The sequence below is a fragment of the Gadus morhua genome, chromosome 10, assembly GCF_902167405.1.
Source record: "Gadus morhua chromosome 10, gadMor3.0, whole genome shotgun sequence".
In the NCBI taxonomy this organism is placed as follows: Eukaryota; Metazoa; Chordata; class Actinopteri; order Gadiformes; family Gadidae; genus Gadus; species Gadus morhua.
Window position 1 is genome coordinate 1,512,146 of NC_044057.1, and position 16,921 is coordinate 1,529,066.

A 16,921-nucleotide genomic window follows, 5' to 3' on the forward strand; every position below is an offset into this window, starting at 1 on the left:
CCCATGGTTCCCAGTTTATAGCTTTTTGGTAGAATCGGCTAAAAACAGCCTATTTAAGAATGCATTTACATGCGCTTTTGTGCTCCCAAACGAACATCCCATCTCAGTATCATCTTAAACATATCCCAGATCCATTTTACACCGGAGTTATCCTTTAAATCATGGTTTCTCACCCTGGTGGGCGTTTGCACAACCTAAGGGGGCGCTGGGAACGTGATTTTTCTTTTCATTTTAGTCACGGTGAATGAATGTTCAATCCAACCAACTCTTCTTTTTTGGCAAATAGATTCTCTCTCTCTCTCTCTCTCTCTCTCTCTCTCTCTCTCTCTCTCTCTCTCTCTCTCTCTCTCTCTCTCTCTCTCTCTCTCTCTCTCTCTCTCTCTCTCCCTCTCCCCCCCCCCCTCTCCCCCTCCTCTCTCTCTCTCTCTCTCTCTCTTCCCACCGTGTCGCTCTGGAAGTTTAATTGGGTTTATTACAGTGATGGACAGTGCTGTTAGCCAATCTGAGGTGAGACCAATCTGAGGTGAGATTTTGGTGAAAATTCATCAAAATGTATTTATATTTTTTTCACCAAAACCGACTCAGATGATTCATTGCTGTTAGCGCCAGAGGATCAGGGTAGGGTCAGGGGGGCGTTTGCTCAACAAAGGTTGAGAACAACTGCGTTAAATGGTTGACAATTGTGATAATATAAGTGCTAAGTCAGAAACCCCCAGGCACCTTCTGAACAAGGATGATATTTTTAAAGTGTATTGATTGCACCAAAAATAAACAAATATGGCGCCCCAAGTCCACTCACAGCCGGGCTGATAAAGAGGTCACTATTGATCTGCTGCAGACTCCGGCGCATCCACGATGCCGTGGATCCTGTAACATGAGACGTCATTCAACTTGAGACAGGATCTGGTTACAGTCTGGTATGTTTCCTTCCCATTTAACAACCGTCTGTATTCACCAGGAAAAATCCCACAGACGTTGTACTGAAGGGTGCACAGGCTGTCAGCCTGTCACCCGAATCCAAGCATTTTCACCATCATTATGTGAATAAAACTTCCCAAATCACAGGCTTGAACTTAATGTATTGAACTTCCGATCAGATGATATAAACCCTCCTATTGGTGAGAATCCTGTGAGGTGGTTTACGGTAGGGTAGGCTACTGTATTGACTACAGACATTGGGGATCGAACCAACACCCTAACCACCAGAGCCTCCTGCCTGAATGGTCTCCCCTAGAAAAGCCATAGGCCTGATGGGCTTTAGACCTAGTCTTGGGAGATGCAAGGGGTTGAGCCCATGACCTCATGCACGCAGAACAGCCTAAGTATCACCATAACAATCCAAGATGGCATCATGTTAGGTTGCATGTGTTTATGTCTCTCTGTCTGTGTTCTCTTTTTTTTGTGTCATTGTGTTTGGAATCAAATGCTACTACTCATTTAGTGAAGTAGTACTACTGAGCACACCGACTTAATCTCCAGCGCTGTGTTCCGATATCCATACTTCCATGAGTACACTTAAACATATTACACCATGCTGTTTTTTTCCGATGTGAGTTTTGTTCCAAATCTAATACTCTGTGGTGCACTTACTGGAAATTATGTTCACGACTGCCGCGGCTAGTCACCCGCCTGATCATAATTGGAATGCCCTACGTACTCAAACTAACTATCGTAAGTACGGGAAGTATGGATATCCAAACACGCCACAGGGCTCAGGCAGCCTGGCTAACATATCCAGGTAGCAGCCCTCATAACATCTCCAGGCCCCTAGCAGCAGCAGACCCGCGACCACCGCCAAATAGCAGCCCTACTTACACCTCCAGCTAGCAGCCATGCTAACATCTCCAGCTAGCAGCCCTGCTAACATCTCCAGGCTGCAGGCCTCTGGCAGCAGCAGCCCTGCTAACATCTCCGGGCCCCAAAGCAGCACTGCAAAAAACTCCAGGCCTACTATCTGCAACCCATCTCAAGTACTGTGTCATAAACTAACCAAGTAAAATGTTTTCCCTCCAGGCCCTGTTCTTTATACCTGCGTGTGAACGTGAAAGAAATGGGCAAAGTTGGCAGAGTGTGTCTTTGCATACAGTGCACACTGGAACACTGGATAATTCAAAGTTGACCAGTGCACAGGAGCTGACAGGCTCCGAGGGGTGCTTGGTATCCTGTGATTGTCCTATCCTTCAACCAGCAAACTTAAAGCATCTCTTAAGCCTCCTTCTATTACTATTTCATCCCATCAGAAAACTCTTAGACTGTTTTCTTGAACAGATCTGATATTACAAAAAATTATCATTACAGACACACACTGAGGTATCATCACACTTCTGTTCCTATAATCTGAGAATGGGCAGCCTAATCCAGGACCTGCCACTACCACAATGTGTTTACAGACCCCTGCTAACTTTTTAAATATAACTGGTATCGGTTTTACTCATATGAACATGAGAAGCCTTTTGCGAAAAATAGACATGGTTAAAATTTGGGCAAATTTAACAAATGCTGACATTATGGTTGCATAGGAGACATGCCAGTCCTGTTCATTTGGATGGCTATAACATCTTTCGTACAGATTGCCGCGCTAAAGGTTGCAGAGTGGTAATATACACAAAGAAAACATTTCAGACAATAGTTCTTACATCAAAGTCAGTTCCTAAACAATATGAATTACTTGAGTTCAAAGTTTAATTTAATAAAGGTTGTGTTATCCTCATAATCGGAGTCTTTGGTTAATGTTGAATACAATGGGTTTTCTCCGGTCTCTGATCCTTTCAAATGTTTTTGTGATACTGCACAATTGACACAAATGATAGAATTACCGACAAGGCCTCCTAAACACCCTGAAAAGTCATTGCTTTTTGACCTGTTTTTAACAAACTGTCCCCTCAAATACAAAGTAAATTACATCAGTGGCCAATGTGTAATTGCTGCAGTATGAGACATAAAGCTTCCAAAATTAAAACCACATATCATAACCAAAATATTTTTTTTATATTTTTGTGAGCAAGCCTTTTTACATGATCTTCATTTATGTGACCGGGCAAAAGTATGTCTGATGCCCGACCCTGATATGGTCTTGTCTTACTTTAAATCGCTTTTCTTAGATATTATAAATAAGGACGCTCCTCTTAGAAAATACAAGGTTAAAGGCTGTGTCAATCCATTGTTCACTGATCACCTTTCTGAATAACTTCATTAGCGAAATCTAGCTTGGACAACTGCAAGAAATTCCAAAAGTTGCTTTGATTGGATTCAATTTCGGTATATGAGGAATAAAAGTATTTCCTTGATACGTCAAACTAAATCAGACTATAAAATTAAAGAAGTTACTGAGATGAAAAATACCTCAAAATTCTGGAAGGTTTTTAAGACAAATGTATTCAGGCAGAAGTAACAGTGTGTTACCAAATGAAATCCAACTGGAAAATGAAATCATTACAGACAAAACGAAGATGCTATTTATTATAAATCAGTATTTTATCTCCACAGGTATGCTGTTTGAAAGGGAACTGCCACTTAAAACGTCTCAAAACTCTTCCTACTCCAGGCAAAAGCTCCCTTGTGACTTGATTTTATTTAGGTACATGATGTTCTAAAAACAATAAACACTAAGAATTCAGCTAGCCATGATGGATTGAATCCCCATTTGTTGCAGATTGCCGCTGAGATTATTACTGAACCATTAAACCACAATTTTGACCTGACTATAGAAAATGGTAAAATTTTAAAAGTTTGGAACCCAGCCTACGTTGTCTCATTGATGAAGGGTGGTGGCCAGCAGACCCTGACAGTTATAAGCTTATGTCTCAACTCTCAGCTCTGGGCAAGATTCTGGAAGGGTTTATAAAAAATTAAAGGATTCTTAATGATTTACAATCCGGGTTAAGAAAGATACATAGTACTGTCGCTGCTATAATGAAGGTTCTAAATGGCATAATAACAGCAATTTGGAAAGAACACTGGGCTGCACTATTCTTACACTGATCAAAGGCTTTTGACACAGTCGACCACTCTGTTTTATTACAGAAGCTCGGAATTTCCTCAAAATCTGTTGAATGGTTTGAAAACTATCTGCGCGATAGCACACAAAGTGTAAGTCTAAGAATATTCATAATGGTGTCCCACAAGGATCCATTTTGGGTCCTATTTTATTTTGGATTCATATAAATAATTTGTGTTGTAATGTTACGAATATATATAATTTTTTTTATGCGGATGACACCATTATTTATAGTTCTGCTTCATCTTTATTAAGTGCAACTAAGGACCTCCTATCAGCTTTTAATGTTCAGCAAAACCTACAGGAATTAAGACTGAATACTGACAAAACCAAAATTATTTGCTTTTCAAGAAGAAAAACATCTGATTTTAATGACTACCAGATTGTTACTCTAAATAACAATGCGACTGAGAGAGTCAAAAACTACAATTACCTGAGCATTTTCCTAGAAGAAAATCTCTCTTTCGAACAATACATTGAGTGGATTACTAAAAAACTAAGGATGAAACTGGGTCACCTTAAATTGGAATCCCAAATCACCATGAACAATTACAAAAGCAGGATTAAGGACTATTTAATCACAAACTGTACATTTCCGGAACTGATCATTGACTTACTGACAATGGAATTTATGCTTTGTTGTGATTTGTATCATTGTGTTTTGTGTCTTGTATTTTATTTTAAATCTGAATTTTGTTTTTTAAATGTTAAATCTGAAACTTTTATGTTTTCATGCTGCCTTCTTAGCATGGACTTCCTTGGGAAATAGATTTTCTATCTCAATGGGAATATTCCTGGTAAAATTAAGGTTAATAAAAAAAGGTATTTACAGTATACATTATAGATTATGTCACAGAACTGCCAACCAATGGAGTCACTGGGTAGCTGATTTCTTCTAGTCTCTGCACAAAATCGGTGTGTGTGTGTGTGTGTGTGTGTGTGTGTGTGTGTGTGTGTGTGTGTGTGTGTGTGTGTGTGTGTGTGTGTGTGTGTGTGTGTGTGTGTGTGTGCACATGATGTAGGTTCATGCCAACCTCCTCGGACTTAAAGGCCAGAACTTTGGAAGAAGGTTCCTTCTTAAATGTTAATAACCAATCACCGTGTCGGGTGTACCATTCTTTATTTGAAATTGTTTATAACAACACTTGTACATCCATGGATATGCTGTTATTGCCAAGCTTGGTAAATAAATACATCTCCTCCTTCTCCTGCTTTCCTCCTCCTCCTCCTCTCCCTCCATGACCTATTCCTGCTTATTCATCATTTCTCAGATTGTTGTTTTTTGTGCCGAGGAGGCAGGGAGACGACAGTCTCATGGGTGACTTGCGGTCAGATGACATAATTCACCCTTCACCTACTTAGCAGGCCGGTGGAAGCTGACTTCCTTGTGTAGAGAGAGAGAGAGAGTGAGAGAGTGAGACAGAGAGATGTAATGGATGTCCTTAAAGACCCAGAATTGTAACAAATATTTTCAAATCACATAGGTCCACATACAACGGATACAACAGATGATTTCAGTGTTTGCATTGTGTCTGTCTTTAATATGGTAGCACACTCATCCAATTATTATATAAACAAACTGAATGTCTACAAGCCATGAGAGTAAAAAGATTTGATTTCCCCCTGATCTAAATAACTCTTTATTTCATTATGTCCTTCTATTGTCCAGTCGGCCTACAGCTATCCTCTGCTGGAAATACGTATGAGCTATGCTCAAAATGGACCATTTCAGTTTATGGACATGCTAGCTAAGAACAAACAATATCTTTTTTATTATATATAATAATTATATTATGTTATATAGCCTATTTTATATTATAACAGCACATATTACTTCAAGTTTCAGCAACATGGGTTGTGTAAGTAGGACATTGTCTTAAGGGTAGAAGCGACTCGCTTTGAGTCTGAAAAAGAAATGTCTAATTCTATCCTTAAGTGAACAAAATGAGTAGGCTACCAACAATGTCCAAAGCGCGCGTTTGTGCAATCTCTTTTCCCGCTAACTACGGCAACTTCCAGGACGCATTCCTGTGATGGTTCAAGGTCCCCAGAGGACTGATAATTGCAGATTCTACCCTGCGGGCATCAAATGGGACAAATGGACGGTGCACCGGCTCCAGATGTTGTAGTGGTTATCATAGAGAGATGTTTGGACACTCCATATGCTCCACCAGGGGGTCCAAGAACACCGGCCTGCAATCGAATTCAGCGACCGGCAGTAACCCCAGCTTCTCAGGGCGGATGTAGGTAAAATCTTAACCAATATAAAAGCCCCGATCCTACAACAGTTGCCTCCCCGCCGTTGCGAGAGCTTGTTCTCCACCGCTGGATGATAACCACTGGCCGACACTGAGGATTTAACAACGCAGGGATTGAGGAAGATCCGCCGACAAAAGAAAAGGTATGGCCCTCCTGATGTTTTTTTTTTAGTTAAGTTGTACAATGTTGTTGTTTTTCGTAGTAGTATCTTTGTTAAACGTCTGGTCACCTCCGTTGAATTATGCGCAGTAGTAGCCCAGACTAAAATGGCTAATTGTATTACTCGGAATGCATGTTGTTGCAAACATGGAAACACCACTTCACTTTTGTGAGGCATCGGGGATATAGTCGTGTTTTTTCATTCATTATCAAACGCTATGATTAAATCTCATATCCATAAGTCCAAGGACGTTTTATGATTCGCGTGAAACCAACCAACAAACCAAAATAAGCCTGGAGCTGTAAGTATCGAATGTTTACATGGGTGGTGGTCACTCAAACATTTTCCAGACTAAACCCCTGGGAACAGCACTTTAATGTCGGTCTGGTGTTTCCTTACGGATACCTGCGTTACAATAGGCGTGCGTAGAACAGTGAAGTATATAAGGCACATGTGTTTTATTATAAGCCACTAGGGCGCGCGCATGTGTGTTTTCCTTGGATTTAAAGTAGAATCATCACATCCGTACTTTTATAACTAAAATGCAGAGGCAACTGTTTGTCATCAGCATTCATGCCGCACCAACTTCATGCCGCACATCTTTAATAAGTAGCCTAGTGTAGACTACATCGCTGCAACTTAATCCCTACTACAGTGTGTCTGGTCTTTGATTCAGTGATCAAAGAAACACGCATGATAAGGCAAGTAAATGCAATCACTACCTCTAAACTCGTTTAAAACGGTAGAATGGGTGTGCGAGGGGAGTGGGGGCGTTTTTCAGGAAAACAATGGACCCCCCCCCCCACTCTCCTTTCCTATTACCCCCTTTTCACACCGTTTCAAGGTATATAATATAACCGACCCCCCTCAAATGCACCTCTGCATCGGTAGACCGCAGACCAAGGTGTTGCTCTTATGGACCTTTGTGTGATAGCTTCTGCAACACCTCTAACACACGCACACAAGATCTCGTTTGAGACGGGGAGCGCCGTCGTGCTCGAGAAGAAATATAGTGTTGTCGTCGGCTCTGACCTTTGACCGCAGTACCTTTGATCTGTACTCTGTCTGTTGCGCTCAACCTTTTACCCGCGGCTCGCGTCGTGTCCTCCTGTCATTTCCAGTTGAGAACCGCCGCGGAGTGGAAGTCTGTCCGAGGGGCAGAAATGTCCGTCCTTACTCAGCTGGGCTTGCTTCTCTGGAAGAACTTCACCTACAGAAGAAGACAAACCGTGAGTGTATAATATGCACAAATGTGTCGTTATTTATCTGCTTTTTGTTTTCTCTCTTCAGTAGATAATATTGTTGTTCGTATTTTACTTTGCTCACAGACTGGTTGACATCTCCAACAATAGATGAAGACTTCTGAAGTGGTTCTGTTTATACCTAACTCTTTAAAAACGATTATTTCAGTTTTATTAAATAAGTTGAATGCTTATGAATTAATGGGGATTTTTTTAATGGGGATGTGCAGTCATGATAAAGGGTTGGGGGTTGCTTTAAATATCCAGGCTGTTGATCTTGGCTGTTTTTGTGCATAAATACAAATATTTGACTTCATTTAGGCTCTCTAAGTTTCGTCCACATTAATGGGTTGTTTAAATTAATTTGATTAATTTACGCCACATATTTACACGTGTAGTGTATACCTGAGTATACCTTTAGGGTCACACGACAAAGGGTTTTTATAAACCAATCACTGAAGGCCAAAGGTTACAGCAACAACGTTGCCTACAGATTGTCTTCTGAGATTGAGAAAGATTTACTTCATGAATGCTTGATCAGCTTGATCAGCAATGTGTCTGACGGGCTGTGGTGGGGGAGGGCGTGGGGTATGGATCCTTAGGCAGCCATGTTGCAGTGGTTATTGGGAATTCTGGGCTGCTAGCATCGATTCCCACCACGGCCATACATTATGAATGAAGACGCGCTTATAAAAGGATCAGCGTTCCAGGGGTGGGGGGACGAGGAGAGGGCTCTTAAAAGATCTGTTCGAAAGATGGATCTTTTTGGTTTTCACTCAAATGCAAATTCACCCTACTAAATAATACACCAGTGCCAAACTTGTTTTGGACAGCACACGCAACACAACACCATTTTGAATAAAAAAAACAATCTAATTAACCATTTTCATGATGTAAAGCAAAGGTATGACCAACATTTGCAACATAACAATACAGTTTCCCCCAGGATTGATGACTGAATCTGAACGTACGCAGCCGGAAATGAATACACAGGGGATGCTTTGCTAAGCGCATCTCAACCTGTTGTTGTGTTTGAAACACAGCGTGCATCCTTTTAAACCGTCCTCTCCCTTCTTGTCTTTCAGCTCCAGCTGCTGATCGAGGTGATATGGCCGCTGCTAGTCTTCTTCATTTTAATCGCCGTCAGAATCAGCTATCCTCCGTACGAGCAGAATGAATGTGAGTCCACGCACGGGATGAGATGGTCGTCAGCCATTGCATGGACTTTTATTCCTCGCGCGCATCTCCTTCCTGACCATGCACATACAAACGCACTATTAGCATACACTCTGCGTTAGGACACTTAAGCTCGTGTATGCATCACAATGAAAGATGTCTATTGTGATGCTTGGGTGGCTAGCCCATTGACTTTCAAATTAAGCAGCTGTTTCAGTTGAGAGGTGAACGGCACCATCAGATTATTGGCAGACTTGTGGCATTCACCATTACTTCTGACATCTTTCACCAGTACATCCACCCCCGTTTAGCATTACGTCTGACCCCTTTCACCCTTACATCTGACCCCTTTCACCATTACGTCTGACCACATTCACCAAAACATCCTACCCTTTCACCCTTACTGCTGACTTCTACCACACCATGGAAGGTTTGATTTGTTTCTTTCCTGCCGTTGAGCTAATCAATGCCCTGGAGAAAGTCCAGCTGTGCAAGATAATGTCGTTTTTTATCAGATGTATGTTGCTGACGCTGTAATATCTGTAACCCTTACACTGCTACACAAACTGAGGAAACAGGTTTGTGGAGAGTAGGTAGTGGTGTACGAGAGTGGGATCATAGTTTAGGAGATCAAACTTTGTGATTGGACGGGGTTGGGTTCAACGCTTGGCCAAGTGATTCTAAGAGCCTATCAATTCTTACACCTGAGAAATATCATTTGTGCCAGTTATGGTTTTATTGGTAATTCTGGATTTTATCAGAGGCCTTTATGGCTCATTGCAATCTCATTATCAGGGATGTGTAAGTAGCATGTAGTCCAGGTCAAAGAGTACCCAGGCAGGGTCAGGAACTCTTTATATAAACCCGTATCGTCATCTAGAGTGAGAGATCGGCCCTTCTAGCCCTGATCAGTAACGTGCTACAACTAGCAGGGGGGATGGCCTGGTTTGACTTTGAACTTTTCCTATTCATTTAAATTGACTTTGCTGTTGCTTTCCCGACACATTTTCACTGGGACTAGGGGCTTACCTATAATGTTTTTCATCTTAAACATTAAGATAACCTAGTCTCGTATTATTATGTACTGTTTTTGGTTTTTGTAATGATTGTCATGATGTTATCTTGGTTTTCCCCCCCAAAAAAGCCCCATGCCATGGGGTCATTTTTGGTTAGTCGGGTCATGTTCTAAAAATGTTAAGTGAGCGACCATAATCTCGGCCATGAAATGGTCGTTTTTGTCAGTTTTTGGAAGTCTCCCTGTTTTTGGAGTGAGAGCATGTGTGTGTGAGTGAGTGAGAGACCATCGCTTTGACAGACAATACTTCTGCTCTGCGGTGATTCATAGAGCGTGTGGGCCACGGACATGTCGCAACGGGTCTCCTTATGTGCCCAACACGCCCAGAGACTCACACGCAGACCATACACACACATGCAGCGAGTTAACAAAGGTCTGATCCAGCCCACGCGACCAAAGATAACGGGCGGCGGGCGGAAGGGCGCCATCACAACACAGTTTTCCAAAAAGTTGTATTTCTCTGAATTGTCTGCATTTATCAACGGCAGCCACCTCCCGACTTCAGCCCAAGGGAGGTAGAAAACGTTGTCGTAAACAATCCAGCCTAAAGCAGTTCATCCTAGTGTGGGACCCTATTATGTCATAAACCTTCCCATTGATCGAGCTGGAGCAGCTGTGGGCCGTACGCGCCCCGTACGTATGTAACACTATCTTATCACTCCTCTGCTCAGCGCTGAGCTGGTTGGCAGTCCGGACAGGGCTGCTGATAGCCTGTTCGGAAGTTGCTGTACTGGGAGAGGAGATGTTTGTTGGGGCAAAGGTTCCCTACTAGTTGAGCAATCCATACCCCCCCCCGCTCCACACACACGCTCACTCACACGCGTGTGCACACGCGCACAAAAGGCAGAAGTGAAAACCCCTTACTACGATACTAGGGTCGAGACTCGGATGCAGGCTAGACTACGTATGCTAGGGGACATATGCGAGGCTATCGGCCCGCGTCCAGCCAGGTGGACCTCTTGGGAGCCACTCGATGGTAACGCAGAGTAGAACCCATTATGGGTTTCAGGCAGGGCCCAGCAGCAACGCCATAGCTGCTGCACGGAATTACATTACCCAATAAAAAGGGGATGTGAAATGTGTCTGTGTTGGATTGAGGGGAAGGGGAGCGAGATCTTCAGTGCTATCGTCTGCCACTCTCAGTCATGAACTGTTCCGCTGCAACAGAGGTTATCGTGAATGTATGCACCACATTGATAAAGGTTTGCCAGCTAAGGGGGAAGTCATTTTATAATGATGCTTAACAAAGCGACTCTGTTGTGATTTACTTTTATTGGTAATAACGGTTTGTAACCTTATTCGACATCTTGTTGCTAACACGAACTAGAGATGACTAGAGCAAATTGTAATTTGTTGTTGGACCCTTTACGCAAAACTATAACAAACAAATTTACATTTTCACAATTCCAGAGACACTCGTTCTGGTCTTTTCCACGTTGGTCTTCCAGGTCTTTTTAACTGTTCTACTGCTTCCAGGTCACTTTCCCAACAAGGCCATGCCCTCGGCAGGGATACTACCATGGATGCAGGGAATCATTTGCAACGCCAACAACCCCTGCTTCCGGCACCCCACGCCCGGGGAGTCTCCAGGGGTGGTGGGCAACTTCAACGACTCCATGTGAGTCAGCTCGGTCCGGTTCTGGGCTTTGAGGGCATCATGATATTAGATATTGATGATATAGATATTGAGGTTATCCCAGTCATTTTCATTTCATTTCATCGTATGGGTAAAATAAATGAGTTGGGTAAGTAGTGACAGTTCAGGGGTTGGTAGATGGATTTAATTAATCAATAGATAAATGGGTCCACTTAGTTCATGAAATTGAGAAATATTGTATCATTGGAAATCTGTGTTGCATGGTCATGCATGTTGTTGCAGGGTATATTTAAGGCAGCAAGGCTTCTAGAAGGCCACATTTTAACCTCAGCTTTTGGATGTCTTCTCGACAGAATTTCCAGGCTGTTCTCCGACTCCAAAAAGATTCTGCTGTACAGCCAGAATGACAAGAACCTGGACGGCTTCAAGGAGCTGGCCAAGGCCCTACAGACTCTGCAAGCTACTACACCAGGTAGAAGGGCGACCCGAATGGAGACGGGGCGACGTCCTCGCAGTCCCCTCCAACATTACTGTCTTGTCACCATTATATTTGTTGATCTACAGAAACATCATTTTGATAAAAATGATAAGCATTATGAAAATCCACGGATTTGGACCAAAAACTGACCTGGTACTGTTATACCAATGTCATTTATATCCTTCATAATATGCAAATATTTCCACTACTCTTGAGCTTACGTTGAAGGAGCTTGGAGAAGCCTATGTCAGCTTTAAGTTGTGTTTCTTGTTGCGGGGGGCTGCTGGTCCCAACTTGTCTAGCCTCCACCTCTTTTCCCTCCGTCTTCCCAGTAATGATCTAAAGGGAGATATTCAAGAGGAGAAGGGGGAGGGAGGGTGGCTGTGTTGGGTTGTAGCTCGTTAATTTCCAAACTATGCGATCCAATTTCTTTAATTATGTTTCACCTTTGAAATCCTTGGCAGTACCGTTGCTCGCCAGTAGCGGCACCATCTTTTCTGATTGGAAGGAAAAAAGGCTTGTCGGCACCCACAACCTGCAGCGCGTCCCGTTGTCGTGTCTCTACAGGTCGTCCGGTGGGCTGCAGTCGTGCAACACGACCCAAAGCTATTCGCTCTTGACGTGGGAAGTTGGTTGAGACTTTCTGCTGGTATAGCTGGTGGGAGTTAGGATCCAGATTTGGAGATGGTGTTTGTCGGATAACAGTAGTTCTGGATAAGGTTTTTATTGGTGTTAGTTTCACTCATAGGAGAATCAGTGTGTTTTTTTTACAGTGGAGGTGTGGTGTGTTGGTTATTGAACTTCTTTAACCCCTGAATAGATTATTTAGTTATCAAGATGTTTCAGGTGGATAATATTACCTTAATGGAATGTTGGCCTTGACATGGTTGTGTTGTGAGAGTGCGTTGCTGACAGAGAGTCTCTTGGGTTGTTTTTCTCTCCCTCCAATCATGTATTCATTACTCCTGGATGCATTCCTCCTTCGTGACCATATCAGGAGGAATTCCAACCAATTACAATTACTAATATTTTTAATTGTCCTGAAATGACTCATTTTTTAAACATGTGGAAATTTAAAGAGGTTGATGATGGTGACACCTACTGTCTTATTTAATCATCTACCGTTCAGCCCGGTCAAGCTGATATATGAGTTCAGTTCAACGTTGCACTTTGACAATACACAATCCTCCGATGGCAAACCAGATATGACCGGCCCAATTACAATATCACATGCAGGCAGTTGATTCACTCAAAGGGATTTATTGAACTCCATTATTTGAAAACCCTAATTTCCCTCTGAGGCTTTTGTAAACGAAGAGTCATGAGCAATTGGGAATGCATTCATGAATGGATAGTCTTCTGGAGTTGGTTTGACTTGTGTCCAGGCATGTTCCGTTCGGTGAACCTTGTGTTGCGATTGGTCTCCAATTCTTGGGAGGCTCCACATGAAAGTCAGCCAGCGTCGTCACCCGACGCCTCCCAGCTTTACGATCCCCGGCGCTTCACACCTCCAGCCTACAGGAGCCCCCGTCACGGGCAGGGGATGAGAGGGGACGGGGAAGGAGACGGGCGACACCAAAAGCCGCCGCAGAAAAGAAGTGCACACGTTTTTTAGCCCTGGCGTTTTCCTGGAGCCTGCAGCCCAGTGTTGTTCTTCTCTCCGGCGGGTTGCGGAGGGCTCTGCCCCCCCCCGCTGGGTGTCACTGGGTTTGAGAACAACGCTCCAGCCGTTCCCCGCTGGGCGGCCCTGCATGGCTGCGCTGCAGCTGGACAGATTGTCTGCGCGCTCGCGCCGAGCGGTCATGCCCCCATCACCGCCACCGCCGCCAGACGTTGAACCCAGCGCGCCGCCGTGAACCCAAGCAGAATAATTAGTTTGAAGCATGAACCTTTTTTTCAAAACATTTGATCAAGTTTACAACTAATTATAAAAGACAAAAAGAAAGTATGAATGCATATTTACAAATACGCATTTGTAAAACAATTCTGATAATTAATGAATTAATTCCCTTCGTTTATTACTATTACAAATGGTACAATTGCCATGATGTTAAAAAAGGGGTACATTACAATAGTAGCACTTACAGATAGATCTTTAGTGGAACACTTACCTCAGGCGAACTATCCGTAAGCGTACAAGCATAGCGCTTTACTGGTTCCTTCCGGCTGGGGGGGGGGCTAGAGGCGACGGAGGTGTGAGTCTCAGAGCTGATTTGCTGCAGCGTGTTCGGTCGTCCCCTGGGCTGACCTTAATCCCCTGCCTCCGTCTCCCTGGAGGGGCTTTGCCTAACGCCGCTGTTAGCGTGGATCAAGTCTGCTGACACCGACGTAGCGCGGCGCGACTGGGCCCTTCAGCCCACCGGGTAGGGGGTCTGCAGTGGACGTAAATCACTGGCAGATCCGAGCTGCTAATGACCTGTCGCTACCGCTTCAGCAAGCCGTTTTAGCCCAGTGGGGTGTGTGGGGCCAATTTACCCCAATTGCCCAAGGGCAGCTTGACGCTTGAAGGCTGCAGGCGTCTTTTAAGGGAACGAGTATTATTACCTCCTCCCCTCCACCACATTCACTTCACACACACACACACACACATTGGAAGTGTGTGTGTGTGTGTGTGTGTGTGTGTGTGTGTGTGTGTGTGTGTGTGTGTGTGTGTGTGTGTGTGTGTGTGTGTGTGTGTGTGTGTGTGTGTGTGTGTGTGTGTGTGTGTGTGTGTGTGTGTGTGTCCTTTCCATTGTGGAGTTCCTCTCTTGCCCCCGGACGCACTCACAAACACTACCAATGAGCTGTGAGACTGATAGCCTGCTGGTGATTTAGAGACCAAAGAAGGAGTCTACCTGAGTGCCCTTTGTCTGTTAACCACTCACTCACTCACCCACTCTCTCTCTCTCTCTCTCTCTCACTCTCACTCTCACTCTCACACACACACACACACACACACACCCCTTTTAGTTGGCCTGATGGTTCATACCAACGTACTTCAGCTATGTTTTCATTGAAAGAATTTGACTGATTCCTTGGAAGCTTGCTCCAGGCCCAATGGCTTCCTGTTTGAAAAAGTTGGGATGGGCAATGTGGGGAAGTTCCCCCAGATGTAAGATGGTTAGATCGACCTACCAATTGTTGCAGTCCTCTGGGTCGGCTGCTGGATAAAATAGGGGCCCTTGAGAAAATCCTCAGAATGGGAGCCTGGGGACAGGGGCCCTTGGTCTGGCACCTCACCCAGGACCCCAGAACAGAAGTGGTCCCCACAAACATGACATCGAAAGGAAGTAGCTCTCTTCTCCTGTTCCTACTGTTCCTTCTTTACCAGACGGTGTGCTCACGGGCCAGCAGGTTGTTACTTGTATCTCGTACGGGGCCTCTTCTTCTGACTCCAGGGTCAAAGGAAGGCATTGACATTCATTCATTCAGCTTCATTCTGAGTGGGCCAGTCAGCAAATAGGTTTGTGGGCTGATAATTTGTTTAAAAGCCCCTTCAACGTCAGTGATTAGTTTGTGGTTGAACGGAATTGTCTATACAAATCTAGACTTGCAATGTATTTTTCCCCATGTAATGAATGTGACGTGTGTGTGTGACGTGTGTGTGTGTGTGTGTGTGTGTGTGTGTGTGTGTGTGTGTGTGTGTGTGTGTGTGTGTGTGTGTGTGTGTGTGTGTGTGTGTGTGTGTGTGTGTGTGTGTGTGTGTGTGTGTGTGTGTGTGTGTGTGTGTGTGTGTGTGTGTGTGAGTGAGTGTGAGAGAGATCACAATGCTGTACTATTCCTTCATTACATTAAGACCATGAGATGGGGCACTTTTAACATTATATCAATGTTCTATACCGTGCCAATCTATCTGACCTACCTCCGATTTGGATCAAATATAGCCGGCGGGATTATCATGAAACTCAAAACTCTCTGAGTTGAGGGCATGGCCAGCTGTGTTGGTATAGATTCTCATTGGGGGGGTTGCTCCTTCTAGTCTTGCCCCTGCCCTGCTTGCCAAAACATGCAGCGTGCCCCCCAAAGGAGAAGGCTGTACGAGCACAGGGATGTCGTATAACCCGGTTTCATGCACACCTCGTGCACTTTGGCCCTACCCGAGCATGAACATTGGTCTGTTCTCACCAAACAAGTGGGCACTTGCGCCTCCTTTAGAAATGAGCCCCACAAGCTATGGTTTGGATTTCTGAGAAAGTAAATGCGCCGGGAACACAATGGGAATATAAGGACTGCAAATGTGACCATGCATTGGGTTTCTCTCTGTGCTAACCTCCCCAGGTACATCTGTCCTTTAAACTCCACAGTCGAGAGTTAAGCTGACGTCTTCGGTTGTTCTCCCCTCCATCCTCCAGGCTTCAAGGTGAAGGACTTCCTTCATGACAACAACACGCTGTCCCCGTTCCTGGTCCAGAAACTGTCTCTTGGAGAGGAGGCCACTCAGGGGATACTGGAAGCCCACGTCAACCTGGAGCGGGTAAACAGCCAGCAGTGACTCATCACCTCATTCCTTTTACATTTACATTAAGGGCAATTGGCAGACGCATTTATAAGAAAGGGAAATAATCGGTTGTCGATACAATAAGGATGTTCTGAAACCAAGTGCAAAGCACTAACAATCGCAAGGTTAAACCATTCCCCGTATACAACAAAGATAGCTAGGATAAGATGCTACGTAACTAGGTACTATAGCTAAATACGACATGAAATAAGTGCGTACTAGACGACACAGCACACCTTACTTTGCAGAAAGGTGTTTCACACATTACGACATGGTCATCGGAAGACTGTGAGAGACGATATTATAAGATACTACATTTTCTGTGACGGTATTCCCAAACCGTATGAACTCGTACGTCGATGAAACGCCAAACCAATCATCATAAATAAATAATAGGAGGAAGAAGGAAACACACAGAGGCGCACGGTTGCTAACAACAGTCTTCTTGAAATACAGTGAAG

General features: G+C 44.0%; 1 protein-coding gene across 1 annotated transcript in view; it reads left to right on the forward strand.

Annotated features, from left to right (window-relative positions):
* Nucleotides 1-6,259: 6,259 nt before the first annotated feature.
* The window catches only part of abca1b (ATP-binding cassette, sub-family A (ABC1), member 1B), a 36,516-nt gene continuing 25,854 nt past the window's right edge, over nt 6,260-16,921 (forward strand). Inside the window, exons 1-6 of the mRNA XM_030368177.1 lie at nt 6,260-6,398; nt 7,538-7,645; nt 8,743-8,836; nt 11,385-11,526; nt 11,859-11,977; nt 16,315-16,436. Of these exons, the coding sequence (XP_030224037.1) occupies nt 7,580-7,645; nt 8,743-8,836; nt 11,385-11,526; nt 11,859-11,977; nt 16,315-16,436 (543 nt within the window). The 5' untranslated portion in view covers nt 6,260-6,398; nt 7,538-7,579. The remainder of the gene's footprint in view (nt 6,399-7,537; nt 7,646-8,742; nt 8,837-11,384; nt 11,527-11,858; nt 11,978-16,314; nt 16,437-16,921) is intronic.